The sequence below is a fragment of the Anopheles merus genome, chromosome 2R, assembly GCF_017562075.2.
Source record: "Anopheles merus strain MAF chromosome 2R, AmerM5.1, whole genome shotgun sequence".
In the NCBI taxonomy this organism is placed as follows: domain Eukaryota; kingdom Metazoa; phylum Arthropoda; class Insecta; order Diptera; family Culicidae; genus Anopheles; species Anopheles merus.
This window is the reverse complement of record NC_054082.1, coordinates 5,276,229-5,302,884: the sequence shown is the minus strand read 5'-3', so window position 1 is coordinate 5,302,884 and position 26,656 is coordinate 5,276,229. Positions and strand designations below refer to the sequence as shown.

The 26,656-nt window shown below is 46.9% G+C and overlaps 4 protein-coding genes across 14 annotated transcripts; 2 read left to right on the top strand and 2 right to left on the bottom strand.

Moving 5' to 3' along the window:
• The first annotated feature begins 1,072 nt into the window (after positions 1–1,072).
• Positions 1,073–5,045, top strand: LOC121590201. Of its 4 annotated transcripts, XM_041909663.1 has the most exons (5): positions 1,076–1,407; positions 1,513–1,990; positions 2,046–2,350; positions 2,420–2,488; positions 4,675–5,045. In XM_041909663.1, the coding sequence occupies exons 1-5, from the start codon at positions 1,278–1,280 to the stop codon at positions 4,740–4,742; spliced, it is 1,050 nt and encodes a 349-aa protein (XP_041765597.1). In that variant the 5' UTR covers positions 1,076–1,277; the 3' UTR covers positions 4,743–5,045. The 4 variants fall into 4 exon arrangements, with proteins under 4 accessions (XP_041765594.1, XP_041765597.1, XP_041765595.1 ...); XM_041909660.1 differs by having other exon boundaries at positions 1,073–1,407; positions 2,420–5,045; XM_041909661.1 differs by lacking the exon at positions 1,076–1,407 and having other exon boundaries at positions 1,418–1,990; positions 2,420–5,045.
• A 1,383-nt stretch (positions 5,046–6,428) lies between these two features.
• LOC121588103 lies at positions 6,429–16,009 on the bottom strand. 8 transcript variants are annotated; one of them, XM_041905712.1, is made up of 9 exons: positions 15,899–16,009; positions 12,101–12,534; positions 11,895–12,012; positions 10,556–11,776; positions 8,520–9,224; positions 7,671–8,445; positions 7,337–7,595; positions 7,018–7,265; positions 6,429–6,850 (listed from the first exon to the last, which is right to left on the bottom strand). In XM_041905712.1, exons 2-9 carry the CDS (start codon positions 12,532–12,534, stop codon positions 6,663–6,665), a joined length of 3,948 nt encoding a protein of 1,315 aa, XP_041761646.1. In that variant the 5' UTR covers positions 15,899–16,009; the 3' UTR covers positions 6,429–6,662. The 8 variants fall into 8 exon arrangements, with proteins under 8 accessions (XP_041761646.1, XP_041761649.1, XP_041761647.1 ...); XM_041905715.1 differs by lacking the exon at positions 15,899–16,009 and adding an exon at positions 15,793–15,892; XM_041905713.1 differs by lacking the exon at positions 15,899–16,009 and adding an exon at positions 15,517–15,612.
• A 1,245-nt stretch (positions 16,010–17,254) lies between these two features.
• On the bottom strand, positions 17,255–23,473 carry LOC121589110 (glutamate [NMDA] receptor subunit 1). Its single transcript, XM_041907760.1, has 12 exons — positions 22,406–23,473; positions 22,071–22,193; positions 21,590–21,811; positions 21,306–21,508; positions 21,052–21,217; positions 20,880–20,985; positions 20,645–20,805; positions 20,167–20,383; positions 19,513–20,082; positions 19,168–19,441; positions 18,441–18,867; positions 17,255–18,361 (listed from the first exon to the last, which is right to left on the bottom strand). Exons 1-12 carry the CDS (start codon positions 22,571–22,573, stop codon positions 18,098–18,100), a joined length of 2,901 nt encoding a protein of 966 aa, XP_041763694.1. The 5' UTR covers positions 22,574–23,473; the 3' UTR covers positions 17,255–18,097.
• Positions 23,474–24,540: 1,067 nt separating this feature from the next.
• Positions 24,541–26,361, top strand: LOC121589106 (innexin inx7). The gene is made up of 4 exons (XM_041907753.1): positions 24,541–24,826; positions 24,903–25,177; positions 25,293–25,830; positions 25,918–26,361. The coding sequence occupies exons 1-4, from the start codon at positions 24,687–24,689 to the stop codon at positions 26,246–26,248; spliced, it is 1,284 nt and encodes a 427-aa protein (XP_041763687.1). The 5' UTR covers positions 24,541–24,686; the 3' UTR covers positions 26,249–26,361.
• The last annotated feature ends 295 nt before the right edge of the window (positions 26,362–26,656 follow it).

Sequence of the window (26,656 nt, the reverse complement as noted above, 5' to 3'; positions counted from 1 at the left end):
TCAAACCCCCAACTGTCAACAGCTGGTGGCTCGTGGGGCTTATTCTGAAGCAATCGACAGTTTTTGTCGATCGTTGGTTGAGATTGGTCTAAAACGCTCTAACGATTCCACGTAACTCCACGAAACTATTTATGTAACTTAAGACTTGTACAGTAGGTGACCGCTAACTGAGAGGTAAACAAGCTCCAGTTAACGAACAATGTTCGCTAACTGGAGTGACGTTTCTGTGGATTGATTGTTTTGATTGGCGTTGGCTGGAATAAACCCAAGTAGCCTTAAGAAACTCTATTTGATTATTAACAGTATTTTAAGGCCGTTAAAAATCAAATAGAGTTTCTTAAGGGAATATGACATTTGCTTGCGTTACAGTGTAACGTTTGGAAGCGTTACACATATTTTTTTCCTTGCTGTATTGTAACGATACAGGCAGCAATCAACAAATGCAATTAATGTTTTAATTAATTAATGTTAAAATAAAACAAATATATATCCAATTATAAAAAAAAAACAAATATTAATACAATTTTTCATCATAAATGTATAGTTGTTTTACTGTTGTTTATTCTTCTTTGATTCGTGGTGAACTACATTATCATAAAAATCACCATGACATAAATCAGATTATGACATATTTTCAACTTTCTTTGGTAATAAAACAACTATTTTACTCAACGCATGCGATGCTATGCTAAAAAAAGGTTAAATACGATGTTTAACCTCATATACTCGTATAGTTTATGTAGAGTGAAGCGTATGTTGATATCATACTGTACATGATAAATGCTTATTGAGGTTATGTGTTGTTTCGTCAAGCTCAACGCGTCTCGTGTTACAGGGTTTTTAATAATAATATTTTAGTTTTGCCATGGTGCCTGTGTATGTTTCTCAATTGGTTTAGGAATCGTTTCAAGATTTTTGAACATTCCCAATATGATTTGCATCATTTGTTTCAAAAATTGTTCGATAATTTCAATTAATTGGGGAAACAATTTAAAATAAAGTGAGAGCAAGCAATAAATCATCACAAGAATAAAAAAGGATATCGAGCAAAACACGACTAGAAACCCTGCAATGCACTCTCCGATCGCGTGTCATGTCATAATGCGTAATACACTCGCGCGTCTTTTCATTTCATGTTAATACACTCTCAGTGAACAAGCCGTCTTTAACATTAAGTCCGAAAACCAAGAATTGTTTAATCTCTTGGTTATTTCTTTCTAATGCATGTGTTGTGAATCTTTTTTTTTCCTCTGTTGTAAATCTGTGTTTATCAAAACATGTTATCAAAACGTATAAAAAAAAGTGGCCAGTTGTATAGAGCTCGCGACCGGGTAGAACGAGTAAGACGCATTAATGGTGACCAATACAATCAACTACTGCATACAACTACAGCTAGACCATCTGAAGGTATCGAATATGGAATTTCTTAAAATGGTGGACTGTGATGCATTATGAATGATGATTCTTTTTCGTGACAGGTTTATGGCATTAATGCAAGTATTTTTGTTTCAGATAAATTTCATAAAGTGTCCGTGCGTGTTGCTGATCGATCTGTTTACGACAATACCCTTACATATGATAATGTGTCCGACGCTATTTGTGAAAGTACTGGAAGTAAACATGACAGCAATATTTCAGAATCTAATACTTCTTCGAATAACAATGATGATATGTTCAGTGATGTAGAAAGCATGTCTGATGATGAAACAGGATTGGATAAACATTCTGATGACGATGCAATGTTGGATGAGCCTGATTTTGATAAAATGGACACGAGTGATTGTTTGAAATATTGGGCATTGAGCACCAAACAAACCCATTATTCAATGAATATGCTGTTAAAAATATTGAGGAAAAAAATGAACATGTGTCTACCAAAGGATGCTAGAACTTTCCTGAAAACAAATAGAAATGGACCAGAAATATCAAAAATTGGAGATGGTCTGTTTTGGTATCGCGGTGTTAAAGAGGGCCTCACCAAGCATTTGCGGTAAGATGCATATTGTTAAAACATTTTCCAATGATTCATCAGTTTTCTCTTTCAGTTTTGTTAAGGTGCCAAGCACTCTTTCGCTGAACATCTTTATAGATGGACTACCACTAAGTAAAAGCAGTCCAACGCAGTTCTGGCCTATATTGGCAAATATTTATGAAATGCCTCAACTATCGCCATTTACTATAGCAATTTATGCCGGAAGATCAAAGCCAAATGATCTGGATAAATATCTGAAGCAATTAGTGTCAGAATTAAATACCCTTATTGATGGAGGAACAATTATTAACCAGACAAAAATAGCAATTCGAGTGCGAGCCGTCATAGCAGATACTCCTGCTAGATCGTTTATCAAAGGTAGTGTAGCAAAATAATTTTAAACTATTCAATTGTTAAGTTACTAATTTTATCGTTTCGACAATTCAGGTGTAGCGAATTTTAATTCTGCCGATGGATGTCTCAAATGCACATGCGAAGCAGAATTTAATGAGGATGGTAGGTGCATGGTTTATAAAGGAGTTAACGCCCCTCCAAGAACTGATAAAGGTTTTAGAGGTGAAGAATATGGAAACCATCACAAATGTAGGTCACCATTCATTGATTTGAAAAAATTTGACATTGTTAAAGGCATACCAGTAGCAGATATTCTTCACTTAATACATTATGGTATGATGCGCCGTTTTGTTTTAGGATGGAGGGATGGAAAATTAAGATTGAAAACCAAGTGGTCAGCCCAACTTGCGGAAGAAATATCTTCTTTGCTAGTCAAAATTCGACTTCCAGTAGAAATACATAGGTCATTTCGAGGAGTTGATATGGCGCGTTTTTGGAAAGCAACGGAGTATGGAAGTTTCCTCAATTACGCCAGCATTGTAATTTTGAAAGATCGAATGTCTGAAATGTATTTCGAACATTTCAAACTGTTTTTTTGTGCAATTACATTGATGTCGTCAAAAGCATACATAAATAATTGGAAAATGGCAGGAGAAATGCTAAATAGATTTGTAATCGATTTCGAAGCTCTTTACGGGGAAAGATATTTAACAAGTAATATTCACAATTTGCAACATATATGCGAGGAGGTTTTGAAGTTTGGTCCGTTGTATTCCTTTTCTACATATCCGTTTGAAAATCATCTTCAGATATTAAAAGCTTTAATGAGGTCAGGTTACAATGAAATTCAACAAGTTTTCAAAAGGTTATCAGAGTTAGAGGAGTTTCATATACCAACTTCGTTTGCTTCGAAAAAAGTGTCTAAGCCAAGCATATTTGTGCAGAAGAATGGAAAGATAGTTTTAAAATTACTAGATTACATATTACGTAACGATGAATGCAACTCATGGTTTTTAACCAAAGAAAATTGTATTGCAAAATTTTCAAATGCAGCACAAGTTGGAAATTCGATTCAAGTATGCGGAAGAATGCTCAACAACAAGTCCGATTTTTTCAGATCACCATTTCCATCAAGTGTTTTAAATATTTACAAGGGATTCTCAAATGATTTATCGTTGAATGATATCCAGTTGAGTGTGAGTGACATAAAATGCAAGCTTGTTGCAGTAAATTTAGATCCACTTTCGGAAACAGTTTTTATTCCATTAATTCATTCTCTTAGCATTTCTTAACTTCAAAAACTCTCATTCTTTGAATATATCATAATTGATTCTTTAAGTTCTTTGAAAAATCACTGCCAGAAATAAACATAAGTTCGATTAAGTGTAAGAGTTGTTTAGTATGTTGCGTTAATCAGTATGGACGCAGTATGCAGTATAGAGGGAATTCAAGCAATATTAACGGTTTTTTTTTTTAATTTTTTTCAGTCTGCCTCTTATGGTTGGTAGGTTTACGCACTCCTTGAATATTCAATCGTTGTTTTGCTTGCTTCAATTTACGTTGAAAAAATTTTGATAGCATATTTTCGCTAACCTTATGAAATTTAGTGCTTCCAATAGTCTGAAACAAATTCATCAAATTTCTCAACAGTCTAATTTCAAACTTAGTGCAACCTTTCCCTATACCTGTCCAACTACATTCTACCAATAGTGTTTTTTCGAAAATTAAATCAAGGGCTTCCAGCATCCTATTTTCCGCATCCGTATCTATGATTTTAGATTTCAGCCAATCCAACACCTGTTGAAAATAATCTGTTTCTCCTAATCTTTCATCGCACTGCATTAGATCTTTCTTATTAGTTAGACGATTGAATTCAAATTCTAATATATTACTTCCGTTTACTTCCACAGCTTGGGCTGTTGTGTTAAGCAGCATTTCATTTTGGCGTTCTATTATGCTCATCTTTTTCAAAATTTTTTGTTGCCCTTTTTGAAGATCTTCATATGCTTCTTTCTGGAACTTTACTAATGCTTCGAAACATGGACAATGAGAACATTTCGAATTTTCTTCAGGAACATTTTCATTTTCTAGGTGATCGTTTAAGTATTCCTCATGAAAATTAGATGTGTCGAGATCGTAGTTTACAGTTTCCATAGCATCGTTTTCTAAAACGCGCTGTGCGAATATTTGCTCATAATTTCCAATTGTTATATGCTGTGTTGTGCCTTGTTCCATATAATCGGTTGATGATTCGTCAGACATTTCAGCTAAAATTTTCGTCCCAGTCTCGTAAGACGAAATGATTGATCTTTTTACACAGCATTCTTGTCTTGTCCATCCACTTTCAGGAACACTGTTAGCATTTCGCACCAGTTTGGATGCCAATTTTCCGGGAATATTGGGCCATAACAAGTAATATTTTCCACTACTAGTTCCCTGCACCCATCCATCAGGCACAAGACATAATTCTCCATATCCCTTAGGGCCTAAGGTCTCCACAATGGAAAATCCCATTGTTATGATCCTTTAATAGTGAAAAATGAACAATTACTTTAAAACTAAATTATATGTCTTACTTTAAATATTACCTTACACAGGACACTAGGTTATCAGCTGACCAAGAGCAAATTTAAGCACAATACCTGCAGAATTGCAAAATACGCAGTGCTTGTGATATTCAGCCTCATACAATTGAAAAATAAAAAACTTGCTCCTCTGACTTATTGTTTTATTCTGTGAGAACAATGCATGCAATGTACCAAATTTTCCACGAATTCTTTATACTCGAACGATTCAGTTCGAGGGCAAAAAAGGAAGCTCGAGGAGGTTGTGGGTATGAGAAGCAGGCAATAAAGTAATGGAGCAGGATAGGCATATATTCCATCCTTTTCGTAGTTTCGTTAAATTTGATCATTTTCGTTAAAAAATGCCGACGCCATTTTGAATTTTAACGAAAAAATGAACGAAAATCGACGAAGAAAAGATGACGTTACGCAGTAATTTAAGCCCTGGAATTACTGCTGTATGGAAAGCTAAAAGTAATACTTTTAGGCATACTTTTAACGGTTTATTAACAGGATTGTGCTACTTGGGAACATACCAAACTTTTTTTTCATTTATGTTGATATAAAGTATAGTAATTCGTGTAATAACATAAATTAATAGCAAACGTAGGCAAAAGACCCTAAATTTTTTTTTGAAAAATGCACATTTGCGACAAATCCCATATAACCAAGATACCGAAAACGCCACCAATTTCTTGTACTAAAAATCCAATTCCATCAAACAAAGATAATAAACTATCAGTTTGGTGGGTTAAGCCACATGGCCACAGAAGCAGCCACTTCAATGTTGTTGAAGTCAGATTTTTATGCACGGGCAATTTATTTGCTCAACATGTTTCACCTGTGTTTAAATGTTATTTAATTGTGCAAAGGAAGCAATTAAACGTGTGTGTTTAAGTTGGTTTGTTGTAAAACAAACATGTTTTATGTATATGTGTATATGTGTGTTTGTTTACTTGCGAATGAGCTTTTCCATTTCGCTGGTCAGTGCATAGTTTATAGACTAATAATATTGCTGGAGTTGAAGTGCAGTGATGTAAGTGAATGAATTTATTCAACCTAGGAGTTAAAATCCTGTCCAGCATATTGTCCTAAGCCAACCCTTGATCAAACTTTTCCTCAAAGCATTTTTGGAAAAGGTGGCTTAAGGGTGGGCAAGATAAATACATCGGATCGGAACTGGCAGCTCCGATTGTTCTAAAATTTGGTGGGTTAACGACTGAATCGACCACCCCAAACCCACGTGGGTTTGAAGTGGTTTTACAGTGGGTTAAGGACGATTTGGTTATTTGGGATAACTCCAGTTAGCGAACCTCCAGTTAAAAAGCACTCCAGTTAAAACACATCCAGTTAGCGGTCACCTACTGTATTATTTTCGGGTATGGAAACTGGCGAAAACGGTCATTCGAAATAAGGCCACGACATTTTTCACAGTTATTGCTTTTTCTTTATTGAAACGAACAAATACCTAGAATCATATACATATAATCAATAATAATCATCATCGTAATCAGTAATAGTAGGTGATAAACGTAGCATTAAACTTTTTCGTACAAATATAATTGTTTTAGTGTGGTTGTGGAGGGGGATGGAATACGCGCCGAGCTGCGGTTTCCACGGGGAGCGTGGGTGAGGAAATATGTGAGGAGGGAGTAATAAATTATTGTTGCTTTCTTTTACATCTTCTTCTGCTGCCTCTACTTCCACTTTTCGGTTACCCATTTGTTTCGGTGGCTTACACACACATACACACACAGACAGACGCTGCGTATTTAAACGCAACTAAACTTTACACCGTCTTCACTAGAGAAACAGTTTTGGCAATGAAGTCGATACTTTCTAACGCGTACATCTATACCATTGGTGCCGTCCCCGAGCTTTACGTGACAAACGCAACACTTGAAGCATTCGATGTGATAGAACAATCCCAGGCTTTCGATGGCCATGGCCGCACCCTTACCTGTGGAAATGGTGGATAGAGGGGGAAGGGGAAAAGTTGTTTAAAAACAGCCACATTACACAACCGAAACCGTCAGTCAGCCGGCGCAAAACCCACGTGGCGATGATACGCAAAGCCGTATCGTGCGCGCACGCGGCACGGGATGCCGTAAGTTAATCAGCACGTACCCAACTCTATTCGGCAATGGGAGCATTCCTTCTTTCCGCTCACGCTCAACACTTTGTCGCTCGTGTTGGAATACTTCTGCTGCGGTGGAGGAAGTGCTGGTAGTGCAGGCGGTTGCTGCTGCTGATGGGGAAGATGCGCATGGTGATGATGGGACGATGGTGGAGGAGGCATCGACGCATGATGATGGTGATGATTTTTCATCGAGTTTATCATTGCCAGATCCGAGTCCTCCGATAAATTGCTGCGGCTGTGTGAGGTACACAAACAACGACATAAATTAATCTACCCATCCCGTTTTGAACTGCTTCAGGAACTTACTCCGAGTTTTCCGGACTGGCGGCGTTTAACTTTTGGACCCGCTGGGTAATTGCATCGATGACAAACTTTGGCAACGGCCGTTTGGCATTGTTGGTGCTGCTTTTTTGATGCTGCTCGATTCGCCTCTGCTCTGCCTCCTGCACCAACCAGTGCTGCCCGTACGGCATGTGATTAGTTCCACCACCACCACCACTGCTGCTGCTGCTGCCCTGGCCACGATTCACCACCATCGCTGATGGATGTGTATTTTGTTTATTATCTGCATGAAATGAGCCAAACAAAAACAAACTCATTATAACCATCATTATGGGCTGATTAATATCAACTATTTTACCTTTGGGATGTTGCTCAAACATACTGTTGGACACTCGCTGTCCACCACCACCGTGATAACCACCCACAGCAGCTCCGGGCGGCAATGAGCCGTTCATCGCAGGCCGCGGAGCCACCGCTGGACGTTTATCAAACAATGTCGCACCCGGGTGTCCCGTCGCCCCCCGATGATGATCAACAGCCGGTGGCCAGCAGGATCCGTCGAAGCTGGCGGCCGAGTTGGCCGAAAACTCCTCACCGTACGATGACAGCGACGAGGGATGGGAAGAGGAGGCGGCCACGTGCGACAGGTTCGGCATCGATTCCCGATGCAGCGAGCCCATCTCGTAGCCGGAGTTTACCACCTCGTCCAGAAACGGCGCGTCGTACGAAGCGTACGAGTTGACGTTCTGCAACGATCGGCTGTCGATGGCCGGCATGGAAGCGCGATGATGGTGCAGCAGGTTGTGATGCAGGTGCGATGGTTGATGAGAGTGATGGTGCGGGTAGTAGTACGGTTGCTGCTGCTGCTGCGGTGGCGCCTGACGCACCGACTGTACGAGCGGTGACTGCTGTACGGTTTGAGATTGCTGCTGTAATTGATTCGAATGCTGCGGTTGATGATAATGATGATGCGGTGGTAGAGGTTGCGCCGGATCCGTTACAGCTCGCGTTCCAGCAGCAGCGGCGGCGGCATCCGCTTTCGTCAGCTTCTCGTAAAACATTTGCTTCTCGCGCCTTCGCTGCAGCTCCTCTTGCTCGATCTGCAGCAGCTCCCGCTCTACGCTAACTATTTCCTAGGAAGCAATCGAGCAGCAAAAGTGCCAATTGAGCTTTCGTTGCATTTTCGAAACCATTGCCATTGTCTTACCTCATGTTCGCCAGGATCGTACAGCTGCTGCTGCTGCTGTTGCTGATGCTGGAGATGATGCGCCAGTGCCGGTTCAATTCGATTACTATACACCATCATCTCGTGCTGATCTTTGTCCCGCTCCTGCTCCTTCTCTGATTGCTCCTGCTGCTGATGCTGTAGCTGCTGCTGTTGATGTACCACCTGCTGGACCACTTCATAACTCTCCAAGCTTCTCCACTGTTCGTCCTCATACTGTTGCTGCCGATGATCGCTGTTGTGCATCATCATCCCGATCCCGTTCGCGTTTGGGTCATCCCCGTGCCCGTTCCCATTGGCGTGCGTGTGCATTGCTGCTCCTTTCTCCATCCAGCTCGTGATAATCGCACCGCGTGTCGTCAGCGATTGTAGTAGCTCCTGCTCCGACGGTTCCTCCTCGACCGGTGGCGGCGGAGGCTTTTCTTTCGGTGGCGTCAGGCTTGATTGCGGTAGCGCCATCAGCACCAGCTGCTGTTGTTGTTCCTCGTGCATCAACGCATCGCCCTCGGCCGCTGGCATATAGTCGGTGGCCAAGGGGATCACGCTTAGCGGCACGATATCGGTTTCAGCCGGTTGCGCGACGGACGGTTCGCGTTCCCGCTGCGAGAGCGCTCCTTCTACGGTGCCGGATTCGTTCAGCTCACTGTCCATCTCTTCGAAAGCCACATCGAGCGCATTGTCGAGCAGCTGTGAAGGGAAAGCCGTGGGGACACATAAAAAAGGAAATATTACATCTTTTTGATCTGCCAAAATGTGACACAACAAAGTTGTTACATTCTACAGGGCATCTGTGTGCCCTTACCATCGAAAACTAACAGACAAGCTCTTACTCATATCTTCTATTGCATCATTTGCACATTCCACAGCGCATCCTTCCTGTTGCAATCCCCTCAAAAAGACGACTTTTCGTATGCAATTAGCTGCCAACTTCCCCTCATACCTCTTCCACGCGACGAAAACGATCATACTATCCACCCCGAGTACGGGCACGGGCCATAGAGATTGCGCTTTGCACTAATCGAGGGAGCGGTGTGTGTGGGGGGCATTCAAAACGGGCGAAAAATGCTGATTTATTTTTCTTTTTTTTTTTTGCGCAGGAGTAAAGTGGGCGCACGCTAGGCTTACTCTCTAAAACGACTTTACGACTACTACGCTGCATCCGTCATTGCGCGGCGTCGGCGTTGAGTTGCGAGGTTGCGACGACGTTTGGATGGTTAGACAGACGCTGCACGAGCCGTTTCCTTTACATAGCGTTTGAAGAGAGAGAGAGAGGGAGAGAAAAAATAGGCAAAACACGGTAATGATAACCTTGGGCCGGTCAACACAGTTTGGCCAGAAGCGCCAAGTTCAACCACAACACGATAATATTATTAAACACACACTCGATGATGAAGAACGGAACAAAACGGTGTGCATGCGCATTCCGGAAGGGGGGTATCTGTGGCGCCAAATGATATTTTCAAGCTCCTCGCGCAAATGGAATGTGTGTGTGGTGAGCGCGCCAGCTCTGCGCCAGCTAAATGTCACGATGAGTCAATCATCTCATGCAGAATAATGTAGCGGAAAGCATTACCACACTCATCGTAACGAGATATTAACGGCCCACAAACCGACCAAAAAAAAGGGAAAAATACTCGAAAAAAAAAACACATTTGGCACAGAGAAGGAATGCATCCAAAAACATAAATTACTCATACGTGCAGCAAACCATGCAAAGCAAACGGGGAGAGCGGGTAGAGCGGGGAGATAAGAAAACGAGAAGAAAATCATTCTGAAAACGTGTCGCCAACGTAAAAACAAATATTCGCCCATTCGTTATGATCGTGCTAGATGACAAGTTGCCAAAATGCCGCCGAGCCCGGTAGACTAAATAGCAGCGACATTTCTAGCGCGACGCGAAAGCGGAAGCGCCACACACGCGCGGGAAAATCCACCGTCGCCTCGCGCGTATTATTATTACTCACAACTCACACAAACATGCCATTTCGTAATTCAAACAGTCACACGCACACACATACCTGTCCATTGCTGCAGTCCGTGTCGGAAAACTCGCTCGCCGAATCGAGCGTGGTCGAGCGGGCCGGGCTCTTGCCCGCCATCAGCATCATCTCGTCCGGCGACAGCAGCGACAGCGAGGGCGGATCGTTCTCGTCCGCCTGCGACACCACTGAGCTGCGGGACAGGTCCGTCGTCGACTGGATGCCACTGTCCTCGCAGCAGTCGGACGATCCGCCCCCATTGCGCTTCAGCTGGTTCAGGGCCAGCTCGAACCGCCCGGTACTTCCGTTCACGAAACCAACGTTCGATTCGGACCGGCTCTTGACGACCACCGTCGTCGTCGTCGTTGTGCTGCTGCTGCGGCTACGCCCGCCCACCAGAAGCTGCTGTTGCTGCGACTGCTGGTCGTGCTCTTCCGCAATCATTTCGTTCGACTGATAGCGCTCGAATATTGCCCTCCGTTCCCGGATGCTGGCGATACCTGCCGCCAGCCATTCCGAGGTGGAAGTGCCGGAATCGCCATCGCCCCCGGTTTCCTCTAGCGGGCGTTCCTGCTGACCTCCGGCAAACGTTGCCGGTGGCGTCAGTTTCGCCACACCTGAGGGCGTTGTGTCCGCCACCGCTGGCGTCGTCGTGTGGGCCATTTGCTGCAACTGTTCGAACAACCTTCGCCGCTCTATGACGTTCACCTTTGGACGTTCTTCCTGGCACTGCTCTTGCTGTTTTGCCTGTTTCTCCTCCTGGTTCTCCTGCTCCTCTTGCTGCAGCTGCATTCTGCTCTCCATCGGCTGCACCGTCACCAGCGGGGTGGACCGTCGTTCTTCGCGTCGTGTCGCCTCCACCAGCAGCCCGGTGGACTGCAGTTTCTGCGTCACGCGCTCCACCTCTGCCACATCGCTTTCTTCGCCGGCGCTATTATTGCTTTCGTAATTATCGTTACTAGTGCTTTCAATTGAGCTAACTACGGACGAGCTGGTCGTGGCGGTCGTCACAATGCTACTGCCTAATACAGCCGATACCCGACTGGTGCCGTTCGTGGCGCTGGTGCTGGTGCTCTGTGTCATGGGAAATTTGGACTTGTAGTTTTCGATGGCGAGCGAAAATTCATTCATTTCCGGCACTTCCCGCGCACTGCCGTGCTCGTCCAGCTCCTCGTCTGCCGCTTTCGAGTCACCGTCGGCGTGCTTGGACGAGCAGCAGCTGCTCGTATCATCCGTGGCGCGATCGTCCGTCGATTCATCCTGTTTTGAATTCCCAAATTGAACGCAAGTGAGTGAGTTTGGTTGGGGGCGGATTGGGCGCGAAAGTTGTAGGTGTGGTGAGATTAACGACCAACCCCGCTCGTCTTCTTCCTCTTACCTTGTACTGCTGCTGCTGCTTGGAGGTATCGGTGGGATCATGCAGATCGTCGCTGCTAAAGTTCGCCCCTTCGTCATCGTCCTCGTTCTCCGGCAGTATGAACCGTCGGCGCGATCCACTGCAACGCAAACACACAAAGAGGCACGGCCATCATTCACCATTTATCTAATAGAAACCCACCCCCTTCCTTCCCCTTCAGAACGTACCTGTTTTCCAGCATTTCCGAAAACGTTTTCGACTTTTTGCGCGCCCGGCACACCTCCTCCTGCTCGATCTTCTTCGCCTCGGTAATCTTGTCGATGATGTGCTCCACCCGTTTCCTGCGCGACGACTTCCAATTGTCCAGATTGCACTGCCATTCCTCCGCGTCCTCCACCTCCCGGGGCGGCTTCACCTCCTGCTGCTTCCGCTCGGTCGACGGTTTGTTCGCCTTGCTCGGATCGTACAGCTTGGCCGGCTTGATCTGCACGAACTGTAGCGGATCGTAGGCCGGTTTCGGTGGGGCCGCCCGCGTCACCCGGCTCTTCTTGATGAACTCATCTGTTTCGATGTGCACGTTGTTGTTGTTGTTGTGGTTGTTATTGTTATTGGTGGGGCTGATGCTATTGCTACTACTGTTGTTCGATGAAGTCGCCGCCATCTGCGATGTATTACGACGTTGTGCAAGCGGTTCCCCCGACGACACCGGACACCGCCGATCGACAGAGTGAGTGAGAGAGAGATAGAGGGAGAAAAAACAGGGAAAAAACACCCAAAATTAGATTCTCGTTTTATTTTCTTTCTCCAACCCACGGCTGTTTCCGGTCGTATTTTACAAACACACACACAACGCGACGGTTCGCAAACGGTTTATCCTCCCCAAATGGGGTTTGAAATGGATAAGAGCGCGAATGACTTAAGCCCTCCATCCCCCTCCCCCCCCCCCTCCCCCGAAACATGGGCGCGCCAAAGCGGTCTCTTGCGTAACACGCACGGGTTGAGCCCGCTGTTGCGCTGAACTGCATTCGTGCCGAAGGTGACTAGATTGTTGGCGTGTGTGTGTGAGTGTGCTGTGTTTGGCTTTTTTTTATCTACTTCTTTCGCCTCTGTGTCCCTTTAATGGCAGTGGCAGCGTAACTTTCGCCTACGTTTGCAGAAAACCACGTACAACACAGCAACGCGAGCCCGCAAGGCGGTTAGTGCAAGCGAGGGAAAAACTGTCCCCGTCCCCATCCCCATCCCCGTTCCTGTTTTTATCAGCTGTTGTGTTAGAGCGATATCTGATCGGTGGAAAACATGATTGGCCAACCTTCCAAATCATCATGTCGACTGATCGAAATCATAAAATTCTGCGCCCACACAAACAAACATACACAATGCGTATCTCCATTTGACATCATTTTCCCATTTAGCACAATTGGCTGGGATGGCGGGCGGATACGTCTTCCACACCCTTCCACACAGAACAAAACGTGTCACCACTTGAGAGTTGTTTTTTTTTTGTGGAACCCAACGTTTGTATAATCTTTCGCCTTTTTGTTATTTTCTATACTTTTGCCATCGTGCTGTCCCCATCCGCACCTTTTTCCACCGGGAGTTTTTTTTTTCCTCCATCCACTATGAAACAGAAACAGAAGAAAACTACACAACACACGGGACTAATGACGAAATGGGGAGGTGGGGGGGCGAGAAGCGGGCGGCTAGCGGGTTTCGCGGGAAGGTTGTCCGCACTATGGAGGGCAAAAGTACCGTTAGCCTAAGCAGCAGCAACAACAACAACAACAACAGCAGCGGCAGTAGCGCAATCTCTAAACACTCTGCTACGCGCTGCGTGAAGAACGTAACGGCTGCGTGTATCGGAGGGACAGGCAGCAGCAGCGGCAGCAGCATATAAACACTACATTCCTAATTGTGTGGCGCTTCAGCCCTCTCGCCCTTTTCCCCCTAGCGGGTTCTGTGACTCACGAAACTTCTCAGCACCTTTAGGGGGAAAAATCGAACTGAAAAACGCTTTTCACTCCCACAAGGTGACACGCCGACGGTGGTGTCCCGGTTTCCCCCGACAGGTCGCGCACACGCACAAAACTAACGGCGGAAGAATGAAGTGAAACCCACAAAAAAAAAAACAGAAAAAACACACCCCACAAACTACACGTCCCGGTTCTCTTGGCCGGAGTTGCACGCTGCACGCACTGCCTAGTGAGAGAAGGGAGCACCATCACACACTATACGAAAACCTACTGAAACTATCTTTTCTCGAACTGTCTGTCCATCGGAAGGGAGAGTAGGCGGCGGCGGCGGCAGTGGTCTCGGGTTTCTTTTCGGGGTTTCGATCGACGACGACGACGACGACGACGACGACGAGCGAGTGACAACAGCGCACGGCGCAGCGCGTTACTCTACACACTCTGCTGCTGCGACCATCGAAGCAAGCCAGCCAGCCAGCTAGCCAGTCAGCCCGCTAGAGCGTGGTGGTGGTGTGGCTGTGTGTGCGCGCGCGAGTGAACAAGGCGCAGGCCCTCCTCGCGGTGAGAGAAAACCTACTTTGATCCCATTCCAATCTCCGTGTTCCGTTTCTCACCCTTTCTCCATTCGGTGTCCCGTGCGGCCAGCAGTTGCAGCACACACACACACACACCTCCTCTCCCTTCCCTGCTCCGCACACTTGTCTACTTCCACAACCTGTCGTGTCGTGGTCGTCGCCGTTGCTCCTCTAATTCATCATGCAGCCAGCCCCTGCGCCTTTACTCTTCTGCTCCTAGAGTGTGCTGTACCTAGGCCGTCCTCCAAAGGTGCGAGCGAGACGGAGACACACACACACACAAACAGGGATAGGGGAGAAGAGGAAAACGCTAACGCTCCCAACGGGTGTACGGGCGTGAAGGCACGGTGGAAAACTAATCCGACTCTAACGCTCGTTTGTCCATCCACCCCAATTGCATGCTTTACGCTCGCTCCATCCCGTACCCTACTACTACTACATAGTTTATGCTACACTATAGAGTATCTCGCTTTGCTTGCTTGTGTGCGTGTGCCTCTGTGTATGTGTTGATCCACCTGTTTCGGTCACTTTGCAAAAACAACAAAAAAAAACTCATATTTGCTCGCAGTCACGGGCTTGCGACCGCAGATTAGCCGTAGTAGATTATCACTTTTAGAGCGCGCGCGCGCGTGTTTGGAGGGAAAAACATTACCCACCCCATTTCCACACACTTTCCTCACAACCACAACCAATCCTGCCTGCGCAACCCGCTCGCGTAAAATTGCTTGCTCCTATCTCTTGGCGAGGCGATAACATAAAAATACCGACAACAAACATTTTATTTACATCTCCGCCGGTTATCTTCCCACCACCCCCGTGCGGCGTGTTGGGTCCGGCCGCCACGACACGATACAAATCACGCAAAACCCACGAAATGGAATACAATAAATCTTGCTTCCAGCGCAAATGCTTTCACTGCCCTGTGCACGCGCGCGCTCTCTCTCTCTCTCTCGCTCGCTCTTTCTCCCTCTTGCGCTCTCACTACACACCGCTACACAGCAACGGAGCGTACGCCGTCTCATGTTTCTGCCGCATTTTACCACATCCACGAAAAGGGTGTAACTATGGTGCCTGGCCATATGATTGCGCGGTACAGCATACCTTCACTGCCCTTGTTGCTGCAGCTATTGTTGTTGTTGTTGTTGTTGCGGGGCGGGTGCTCGCAGGGCTCGCTGCGTTGCATTACCCTAAAAAGCAAACAAACCGTGCACTAGCTGGCGGCGCACGCTGGCTTGCGGTGGTCTGCGGGATCTCTTCTCCGTGACGGAACTTGTGCTGGAACGCGCTTAGTTAGATCACGGCCAACGTCACAACTTTTCGTTTCCCACCTCGCCGCTACCCGTCCGCGACGGCGGCACTACCACCCTGCCTGCTCACCTGGAATGCACTTCCAGCAGCGCTCCCACACACACACACACACACGCACACACACGCGCAAACACACTGTCACCACTCACAACCGATTTCGGCACCGCTTAATTACCTTTGTTTTGCGCCGCGCTTACTTTTCACTAACTTTTCACACGATGCGATGAGGAAAAGCGCACCACCTCCGCGCACTAGCTTTTTGTACAACTAAAGGTATTTTTTTTTTGTTTACGTTCAATCACGGCCTGTCAAATAACCTGTGCATTTGCTCTACACAACAGGTGCCCACACCGGTCAAGGTGGATGACAAGCTGGAAGGAAAAATGGAAATTTTTAAAGTGAATTCAATTATTGCTTAATTTTTGTTACCAACTCAGTTTCTCCTGTTCATTGACGTGCATTTTTGCTTAAATAATCCACCTGAAAGGTTTTTAATATTCTCGCAAACACTCCATTTTGAACGCCGTACCGTTGTAAGCAAACCTGGCCAGTGCTGCTCAACCCCAACACCGCCGCAAAGGTACGCGCGCTCAAGGTGTTTCCTCCTTCGATAACGGGGAGCACTACAACAGTAAGCGCGGGGAACTGCATTTGCAGGCAGTTGCCATAGTAACTCAGGCATTTGAGAAAATAATAACAACAAAAAACAACACCATCCAAACACACAGCAGTTAGGCCGTCTCGTTAAATGTTTTGTTTTATTCATCTCTATCGTTGTAGGACAAACAATGCGGCGTGAGCCACGCGTTTCGTATCGAATTGTCAAATATGTTTTCCTTTTTATTACTCAGTTTGTTTTCATACATAATCAATATAATGACTGGCTGTATATTTTGTTATCCTTGTTTGCTCCTCCTGCTCCTCCTGCTCCAACCAACACACCTCCACCAGCATACTCTCACACCTTACGACCACACACACGCACACACACTTGGGTTGTGGTTTTGTTTTGTTTTGTTTGGTTTTGTTTTGTTTACTCTAAGTTTCCACATCTTTCTTATACATGTTAACAAATGTTTAGCATCATTGCATGTTTTTTTAGTAAGGGTTTTGGCATTTTAAAATGTTAATGTTACGATTTTTTAAACATAGACTTTTATCATCTATTCCTTTAGTTTTCTTTTAAATGTACGTTTAGCTACTTCATTTCTTCTTTTGGCATTACGTTTTTGTTGTTGTTGTGCAAATGACTGAGCTTGGTTAAGTTTTCTGTTCTTGTTTGTTTTGTTTTATGTTTTGTTTTTTTTTTTGTGTGAGTGTTTCGTTTTGTTTTGTTTTGGTTTTGTCGTCCCATCGGTTTTTGTTAACAACTAACAGTGATAAAATTACTTTCTTTTCCTTGGCTAGTACTGTTTGTTTTTTTCTTTTTGTTTTTGGGAGACGTTAGGCTATCAACTACTGTTAATGCAGGACATCATACGGTGCAAACCCCGCCCATCTTTTTCTACTTGTTTTCTTCTTCTTCTTCTTCTTCTCTTCTTCATCTTCATTCGTCCTTTAATTTTTTTCCCTTTCTTTGGTTCACAAAAATATATCTCAAACCCGACACAACAATGGAAAACAAATGGCAGTTTAATAGGTTCAACACATTCCCGCACGCGCTCTGATCGGCTTTCAAACGATCTCCCGTGGTGTGTGGGGGGGGCCTCTTGGAGGACCGAACAAAGCAAACGCAAGCAGTTTAGTTTTGTTAGTGTACACAATAGTTAACTCACAACTAGCACCTGATACAAATGCACTATTATTACGCGCGCGCACGCTGTTTTTTATCTCCTCCGTCTTCTTCTTCTCCTTCTTCTGCTCTTTTTGGCTATTAGGTGGTTTGGGTGGCCGCACACACCGGAAACCGGTGCAACGGTACCGAGAAACATATGGCTTTAGAACGCGTGTTTAACATGGAAACCATAAAATGATTGTACACACACACTCACTCACACCACACGCACGCGAAATGTGGGCGCGAATCCTTCACCTCGTCGGCTCAGCATGGCGGATTGATTCGTCGTTTGCAGTTTGTGTTTTAAAAGTGTATACTTATCTAACGAATGTAAACAATTACCTGTATTGAACAACACGCACACGGAATTGGAGTTTTCTTCGGTTATCTGTCCTCGCATTCCTTCCCTTCCCTTTTCCCGCCACTATTCCACCCATCTTCTCTCCCCTTCCCCCATCCCTAGTCAACGATACTTAACGGTAGTTAAAGTGTTTTGGCTACACTCATTCATTAGGCGCAATTTGGAGACCGGTGGGGTGGATGGATACGGTTCCGACCCTTTTTTTTTTAATTTCCCTCCGATAATTTGTTTACCATTTAAACTATCAAGTGAGACACATCGGTAGCGTAAGTGGGCATGTAGCGCGGCGGCGGCTTCCCGGCCCCGCTACTGTTGTTCTTCCGGTTCACGATGTACTCCTTGTCCTTCGGCCAGGCCCGTTCCGGTGTGCGGGGCAGCGGCGGCAGTATCGGGTAGCGCGATTTCTCCGCATTCTGGCTTTGGACCGATTTGGACACCGAGTTCAACCCGACATTATACTGCCGCTGCATGGCCAGGGAAGCACGTAATGTTTTTCGTTTCTGTCGCAACAAAATAAAAAAAAAAATGAGATTAGTAATGTTCAAGCAATAGTTGCTGTCCTGTCACGCCATTCCTTACCTCTATTGTGCCACGCCACTTGTCGGCGGCGTGGCGGGCAATCTCCATCTTTTTCTGCTTCTTTATCTGGTGCTTCTTGTAGACCACCTCGATGATGATGAGCCCGATGCCGCCGACGATACCCGCACCGACCAGGATGAACACGCCGGCCATATTCTTCAGCCCGAGCGTGTTGGGCGTCTTCTCGAACTGCTCGCATTGCTGTACGTTCCCGTGGAAGATCCATTCCTTGTCGAGCGATTCCATGAACCCGCTCTCGTGGAAGTCTAATATTGCTAATGTTACCGCATCCGTCCAGGGTGAGCCCTTCTGCAGCCCCACGCCGTACCCGCTGCGACCGAACAGCTCGCCCGCCGTCACGAGCTCGCAGTCCTTCGATGCTTCGTACTCGAGCCGCGACGAGTCCCAAATAAATGCCATCAATTTTCTAGTAAACAAAAAAGAGACCGCACACAAAAAAGGGATTAGATACGGTTTGCACAATGAGCAAACAGTCCAGGGGCTCCATAACCGAATCCGGGAGTGTTTGTCGTACGATTTGCGCATTGCGTTAACCATCATCGGGTGAGAGGCCTATTACCACTGTACCACAACGAAAATGTACAACAAAACTCATACTAGACCGTTTTCCCCATGGAGCCCAAGGGACTTTAACTCAAGGGACCCTGGACGGCCGCCCAGTCCGCCCTCCCACCTCTGGGACCACATTGAAAGTGGTGCTTCTTACCCATCCTTCACGTCTTGAATTGCTTGTTCGGCGGTATCGTAATTGTTCGCCTCCATCGTACGGTACATGTTGGACAGCTCGACCTGCCGCCGGAAGTACATGTCCACCGAGGAACCCTTCACCGTGGCGCAGGTAAGGTTTTCCATCGTGTTGCGCAACCGCGCATCGTTGATGCCGGTCAGCTTGGTTTTTGGTCGCTCCAGCACGAGGAAAGCGGCCAGGTTGGCGGTGTACGACGCGACGATGATCATCGCAAAGCCGGCCCACACCATACCTGTAAAAAAGGAATTCCAATTAGTCACCAATTCCGGTCCGTTTCGCTAGTAGTCGGTCAGTCGGTCTTACCCAACACGCGCGCCGAGAAGCTGCGGGGCGTCCCCTCCCCAATGCCACTGTTTAACAGTACGCCCCAAGCGAACCATATCGCGGAGCTGAGGTTAAGTGCGTCCTCCTCCGTGCCGTCGGTGGTCGACAGCTTGAAGCGGCCGAACGGCGAGAACCGATCCAACAGGTACAGAACGAGCGCGACCACGTGCACCGACACCATCACCAGTATCCAGAGCGTGTTGCTGAACGGCTGCAGGAAGGACACGAGCGTACTGGACCGGGACGGTTTCTTCTCCAGGATGGTAATGCCCTGGTACTTGAACGGTTTAGAAAACTCGATAAACTCCGCCCGCTCGGGGTTGATCGTGAGCGGCGCCACGATCAGATCGGCCCGCTCGGCCACCAGCTCCCCGATCAGCCCGTTCCACTCCTTCTTCACCGTCGTGCCGATGCCGGTGGTGTGGTTTTTCAGCTGATAGTGGCCAAACTGGCCGTCGGGCGACAGGGCCAGATCGTACGTAAAGTTGATCCGCTGGGCAAGCGCCTTCAGCAAATCGATACAATATCCTTTGCAGCAATATTCTTGCTCTGGAAGGGAACGGAAGAAATTGAAAAGAACCAAGTCAGCACGGTTCGTATGTGAGGATGTCACAGGCAACGGTCATTCCTTACCATTTCCATTGGTAATGTTAAAATGCGGACACACCACCTCATCGTCTGCACAGTCAATCTCATCGTCCAGCAGCTTGCGCGCGTACACGAACGGTTTCTCCTCGATCGTCAGTACCTTCAGGTGCGTCGGGATCATAATACCTTCCGGCTTTTTGCCCGTATTGCCCGGCCACGTTATGCTGCTGTCGTTTATCTTGAGGCGCATCTTACGCTTTTCCTGCACACAAAAAAAAGAGGCAAAACAAAACAGCATCGCAATTAGTAAGATAGATCGCAAAGCATCATATCAGAGGCAAGGTTGTAAATCTATCGCAATGGGTCTAACTTTACAGAGACAAGGATCTGAGATTTATTGCTCACTGGCAGGCGATAGGTCGTATCGAAAGTACGTGACGTGATTAAAAATATTGCCTGGCGATTTTTAATCAACACTATCATAATGAATTAGAAGCACACACACACACACACACGCACTCACCGAATCGTAATGGAAGCTTCCGACTTTTACAAACGAGTGGTTCTCGTGCACATTGATAACATCGTACTCGGCGTACATGCGATCCCCGTTATCGTCAAACGCAACCTGGCCCGTTTCGCCACGAATGTTTCTTGTCTTCAAGTACCCAAACAGTCGCTTGCCTGTTGAAGAAAGCCCAGAAAGGCCATTAATACCCAGCGTTGCACTGCACTAGAAGAGAGTTGCCAGCACTTACCCGACTCCCAGATGACACCAGAGTCGTCACAATCTTTCGGCGCCTCGGTTATGGTTTCGTTCACCGTCATCTCCTTGATCGCCGATGCCAGAATGTAGATCGCATCCTTAAAAAAAAGCAAGGGAATTGTTTAACAAGTTGCGAAAGAGTTCGTTTCCCCGTGATTACTTACCTTGATGTGATCCGTCTCATTTTCCGCATTGTTCAGCTTCAGCCCGATGATGCCCGTCGGAGTGTTGTTCGCGCTGAGCGCTTGCTCCGTCACGATCCAAATGTGTCCGTACTCGGTCATGTTGTGGATGGCCGCGTCACGGAATATTACGTACGCATCCTCTTGGCTTTAGATAAATGCAGAAAGTGAAAGATATAATATCAAAAAAAGAAGACACCCGTCTGGCAATGAAGCTTTAAAACCAGCGCACTAACCTCGCATAAAGTAGATAGACACGTGATTGGGCCGTTTTCATGTCCATCAGGTAGGAGCTGAAGCTGTCCAGCTTCGGTTCAAACTCCACGATCGATTCCACCGTCGCCCGCACATCGATATCGTCATAGTTTGTCTGGGATGTCGTCTGAAAGCGGCCCAATACGGCACGGCCATCCGTATCGGAGCTGTGTATGATGATAACCTAGTTTTTTTGGATTCGAAAGAAAGAAAGCATGAAGATTAGATGGCTCACGACAGTTCGACCCAAGGTCCGTCGTCCTACCTTAGTGTAGCCGAAATGGCTTAAAATTTCCAACCAAACGTCCGCCTGGTGGTAGTACGGAGGCACCGTGCGTAGGAACGACACGTGAATGTTCTTATCGGAGAAGGCAGCCTCGCGGGACGAGATCCCGATGACGGGAATTTGGTAGAATCCGCTGGTATAGCTAACGGCCGCCGGGGACAGATCACCCGTCGGTTCGTGCGATACCACTACCGCGTAAACCTAATCAAGTGAAAGAGAGAGAGAGAGAGAGAGAGAGAGAGAGAGAGACAGAGAGAGAAAGAAAGAGAGAGGAGGAGTGGAGCACATCAAAGCGAACGAGAAAGAGAGAGAAGGAAAGAGAATCAAATATTAATTATAATTTACCAGAAAACAATAGACGGTATCGAATAATCAAGAGAGAGAGAGAGAGAAAAAAAACAGAACTACAATTGTTCAAGAAGAAAAAGGGAGTTGCCGCCCATCTCGGAACAATATCTACCCTTCGGGATATCAGGTGTTTACAAACATTGAGCGCTGTTTTGATGGGATTTTTATCGATCCGAATCGTCTTATCGTAGTAGGTGGTACCTCGTGGCACATACTGTTGGTCAAAGTTCAGATGCTGCAAAAACATGGGAAAGAAAGGACGAAAGAATGCACTACATACATACAAACGCACACACACGCAGAGCGTTGATAAACACAACGGCACAACGGCGACACGGCGCCTCCTGCGCTTGTCCGCCCCATTCGCCAGGATGCAGGATGAAGGATGATGGATGGATGGATGGATGGTTGCGAGGAGATGAAGGAAATTGGTTAGATAACACTTACCGCAATCACGGTCGCGAAGTGTGATTCACTCTCATTATTGCTCAGCACACCGCCAATGTTGTAGTAGGAAGGACTTTCGCTGCCGGTGGGCTTCTGGGCGAGCAGGGCCTGCGGTATCATCAGGCTCAGCAGCATGCAGGACGCGGGCAGTATTCGTGTTAACTTCATTTTCAGGCGTACGCGGGTACTCCGTCCTAGCGGGGACCGTCCCCAATCCTTAATGCATAGTCACTTGGTTGCTTCTTCCACTTGGCACATACATGCACACACATGCACACACATGCACGCACGCACACAGACACTCACACACGCGCACACACCCTTTCGAGAGGATGTCCTTTCGCGAGAGGTCGTTCGTGGTGCTGCTGCTGCTGCTACTGCTGGGAACTTGCTGCTGCTGGTACTACTACTACTACTGCTGCTGCTGCTGCTGCTGCTACTGTAAAACGCACAATTTTCCAAACTTTCCACACTTCCAGCGCGCACACACACACACACACGAGCGCGCGATGGCGATAGTAGCACACCTTATTCTTGCGCAATTCCTTCACACCATCCTGCTGGGTCGTAGTGTGCTGGGCGAAAATGCTGAACTTTGCCACATTTTTCCACCACTATGGGGCTGGTGTGAGCAGCGAGCTGTCAAAAAACGGCGTACAGCAGCACAGCGCTGCCAGCAGTACCATGCCCTCCTGGCCCCAAAAAAAAAGGAAACCAACAACCAGCGTGCTAGAAGGGCGTTAGGAGTTCCGTTTCCGAGCGCGGCCACACTGCGCATGACGAACGGACGAAACGGTACCCAATCCTAACAACAGCTGATTGATTGAAGGACGCGAATACTAACGAGAGCAAGAGAGAGAGAGAGAAAAAAAGCTAGAGAGAGAGAGTGTGTGTATGGGCGCGTGAGTCCTTCCCAGTTGTGCGAAGCAGCGCACCAGCGAGAGGACGAAAGTTATTTACATTCGAGATGCCATAAAACATTTTATTACCGGAAACTGCTGGACGTACGCTTGGGCAGTTTTCATTTAACTGTACAGCATCACTTTTCAAACGGCTGTTGCTGAAATGAATTGCACGCGCGTGGTTGGATGAGTGGATGGGGGAGGGGGGGGGGGGTTGGGGCTGACAGGGATTAACTTTAATACAGGGTGCTAAATCCTGCCTACTACGTGTCCCTTGGGTCATGCAATCAATGCATTACGCGATATAAGCTGATGATGATAAAAATGCGTTTTAAAACGACAATCATCGATTTAATATGCTCTCGCACTCTCTCTCTCTCTCCTCTCTCTCTCTCTCTCTCTCTCTCACATACACACACGCTATGGGAAGGCTTTCAGTCGATGCGTTCAGATGGCGCTAGTAGTAGAGTAGTATACTTATCGTTGTCATCTAAACGTGACACGGGGGCAAATTTGAAATGCGAAATGATGCTGCTGTTCGTTGAATCAGCAGTGGCAAGCTTCAAAGATAACCTAGTTTTAAAAGCATTCCTACCAAAAAAAAAGATAAAAATTTAGCTCAGGTAGCTGCACTACGTCCGTAAATTTTCCACTAACCCACATTTCCTTTATTCTGATAAAGCGCTGATGTTGTTGATGGTGTGATTATCTCATTCCTGTAACATTGTAACGCTGGATGACTGTTTAGGACATTGAATCATCGAAATCTTGCAAGAATTAAGGCTGATCAGGTGCTAAATAAACGGGATAAATGAATTCTTCTGCAAGGGAAACCAAATGCTTGATACATTCTTCAAGAATTGGAAACTTTCCAGTGTATTCTAGGGCACATTCCATCACATTGCAGCCAAGGCGTCTATCAGTGTAGGTGTATACACTCCATTGCTTGATTGAACATCGGTCCACTTTTATCCTCCATCAAACACACCTGTCACCACACACCCTGCTCCCTTCCCCTGTACAGAACTGCACGACGCACGAAAACGCATCTATCAGTAGATTGTCCACCGCAAGCGGGGGTACCACACCGCGACCAAAGCCGCCAACCTGCTGCGCCACCCACCCTGCAAACCACCGGAGGTCGGTCGGTTGATAACGTTATCGGCGATCTTCCACTTGGGCAAGAGTCTTTAGTTTTATCAGCCCCTGCAGCGGCTCTGAGACAACGGCAGCGGTCTGTCTCAGTTCCTCCTCGCCCGGTGACACCTCATGACGACTTCTGAGACTGAGCAGCAGCTCGTGAGCCCGTGTGTACAAACTGGGCATCAAAACACTGGATAAGGTTGTTTTTCACTGAACCTTCCCCAGACGGTCCGAAAATGCTGAATACGTTCTCCGTGCTTTCGCCCCACCTTAAGTTTAAGTACAAGTTTGTGACGATCGACAATTTGGCGTTCAAGTTTCACTACCGTGCGACGTTTATCATTCTGCTCGTGTGTACGCTGCTAGTGACATCGAGGTAAGTGACAGTGACCACCACCAGAGCCCCAGCCAGTTGAGTGGATTTCAACATTTCCCTTTTCCGCTTTCCGCAGACAGTACATCGGAGAGCACATCCGGTGTATTACGGGCGGTTCCATACCGGAGCATGTCATCAACACGTTCTGCTTCTTCACCACCACCTTCACCGTCATCCGGCACTACAATGAGTCGCTGCTGCAGGATGGGGTGCTTCCGCATCCGGGCGTCGGTCCAATGTACACCGAGGATCCGGTAAAGCATCACGCCTACTATCAGTGGGTTCCGTTCATTCTCTTCCTGCAGGCGCTCACGTTCTACGCACCCCACATGCTGTGGCGTATAAGCGAAGGTATGTCTCGCAAAGTTTCATGTCACGTCAGCGCAAAGTTCACGGTGACTCACGCAAACATTTCCTCATATGTTGTTACTTCCTCTTCCCTTATCTCGCTCGCTCCCGGTTGAAGGCGGTCGGTTGAAGAATCTCGTCGACGGGTTGCACATGGCGCACCTTAGCGAGCACTACACGGCCAAGGCGAACATTACGATCGGGCCGAAGTATACGCTGCTTTCGCGGGACACCGTCGACGCCAAGCTGCGCACGGTGAAGCGTGAATTCTCGAACCACTTCATGGTCCAGCGCCACTGGGCGTCGCGACACATCTTCTGCGAGGTGCTGAACCTGCTCAACTGCACCCTGCAGATCGTGTTCACCAACATCTTTCTCGGGCGCAAGTTCTGGAACCTGGGGCCGAGCTTCCTGGAGGAAGACTTTACCGGCAAGATGGACGTGCTCGATACGGTGTTCCCGAAGGTGACCAAGTGTCACTTCTACAAGTACGGTCCGACCGGTTCGATCCAAAAGCATGACGCCCTGTGCATAATGGCACTGAACGTGATTAATGAGAAGATTTTTACCTTCCTCTGGTTCTGGTACGTGGTGCTGTTCTGTGTGGCCGTTCTGGCGATCGTTTGGCGCATGCTAACGCTACTCCTGCACAATAGGTAAGTAACACCGGAGGATGGGTGTGTGTGAGAGGTTCAGGAAGCGAACAAGCAAGTAGTAATCCAATCTCCTGCTCTGCCTAACAGATCCTACAAGTTTACGGCACTGATCTTGTCGTTTGCCAGCCCGGGACGGTTAAACCCACAGGATGTGGAGATCATTACCAAACGGTTGCGCTTCACCGAGTGGCTGTTTCTGTACTATCTTGCCAAAAACATGGATGCGCATCTGTTCCGCAAAGTGTTGCGCCAAATAACGGACGAGCTAAGACACCCGAAGGAGGACAAAGACGATGAGCATGACGACGACCACCACCATCATCGTGGCATCGATACAGTTGATGGGCACCATGACGACGATGATAGTGACATAGAGATGGTTAAGCTGCGGTACGAGCATGACCATAAGAAGGCCTAAGCAAACATATCTCGCGACGGGCAGGGCAGAACCAGACGTTTCTAACAAAAGTATTATAATTTTAACTTTAATTGGAAATTATTTAGGAATAAAAGACTCATCCAACCACCGAACACTACGTGGTGTTAACGCTGCACTAAACGTTAATGGGACGTTTTGGCGGCATATTGCGAACTCGGCAGTAACACGAGAAAGCTGCCCATTCTACACTTCCTGTTCCTACTAAAACATACAAACCACAAATAGCACCCCACCTCAGCGCATCATAACACGGTACCAGGATCTCATTATCTCGTGCTGGTGCGACCGTGTTTCAATGACCCAGCCCTCGGCCACAAGTGCCCATAATTCCGAAGCCGAAAATTGCTTTCCTACCCTCCTCATCGCTTCAAATTGCTTTTGCGTTTT

Bases quoted from the DNA above. Each gene is read 5' to 3' on its own strand.
- LOC121588103 (XM_041905710.1), bottom strand. From the start codon at position 15,437: ATGAGACGGCGTACGCTCCGTTGCTGTGTAGCG. The intron at 12,013-12,100 runs GTACGTTCTGAA...TTTGCGTTGCAG, and splicing joins TCGGAAATGCTGGAAAACAG to TGGATCGCGCCGACGGTTCA. The intron at 11,777-11,894 runs GTAAGAGGAAGA...AATTCAAAACAG, and splicing joins AGCAGCAGCAGCAGTACAAG to GATGAATCGACGGACGATCG.
- LOC121589106 (XM_041907753.1), top strand. From the start codon at position 24,687: ATGCTGAATACGTTCTCCGTGCTTTCGCCCCACCTTAAGTTTAAGTAC. The intron at 24,827-24,902 runs GTAAGTGACAGT...CGCTTTCCGCAG, and splicing joins ACGCTGCTAGTGACATCGAG to ACAGTACATCGGAGAGCACA. The intron at 25,831-25,917 runs GTAAGTAACACC...TCTGCCTAACAG, and splicing joins ACGCTACTCCTGCACAATAG to ATCCTACAAGTTTACGGCAC.
- LOC121590201 (XM_041909660.1), top strand. From the start codon at position 1,278: ATGTTATCAAAACGTATAAAAAAAAGTGGCCAGTTGTATAGAGCTCGC. The intron at 1,408-1,512 runs GTATCGAATATG...TTTTTGTTTCAG, and splicing joins TACAGCTAGACCATCTGAAG to ATAAATTTCATAAAGTGTCC. The intron at 1,991-2,045 runs GTAAGATGCATA...TTTCTCTTTCAG, and splicing joins GGCCTCACCAAGCATTTGCG to TTTTGTTAAGGTGCCAAGCA.
- LOC121589110 (XM_041907760.1), bottom strand. From the start codon at position 22,573: ATGAAGTTAACACGAATACTGCCCGCGTCCTGCATGCTGCTGAGCCTG. The intron at 18,868-19,167 runs GTAAGAAGCACC...TTTGTTTACTAG, and splicing joins ATTCAAGACGTGAAGGATGG to AAAATTGATGGCATTTATTT. The intron at 18,362-18,440 runs GTAAGGAATGGC...TTGTTGCGACAG, and splicing joins AGTGGCGTGGCACAATAGAG to AAACGAAAAACATTACGTGC.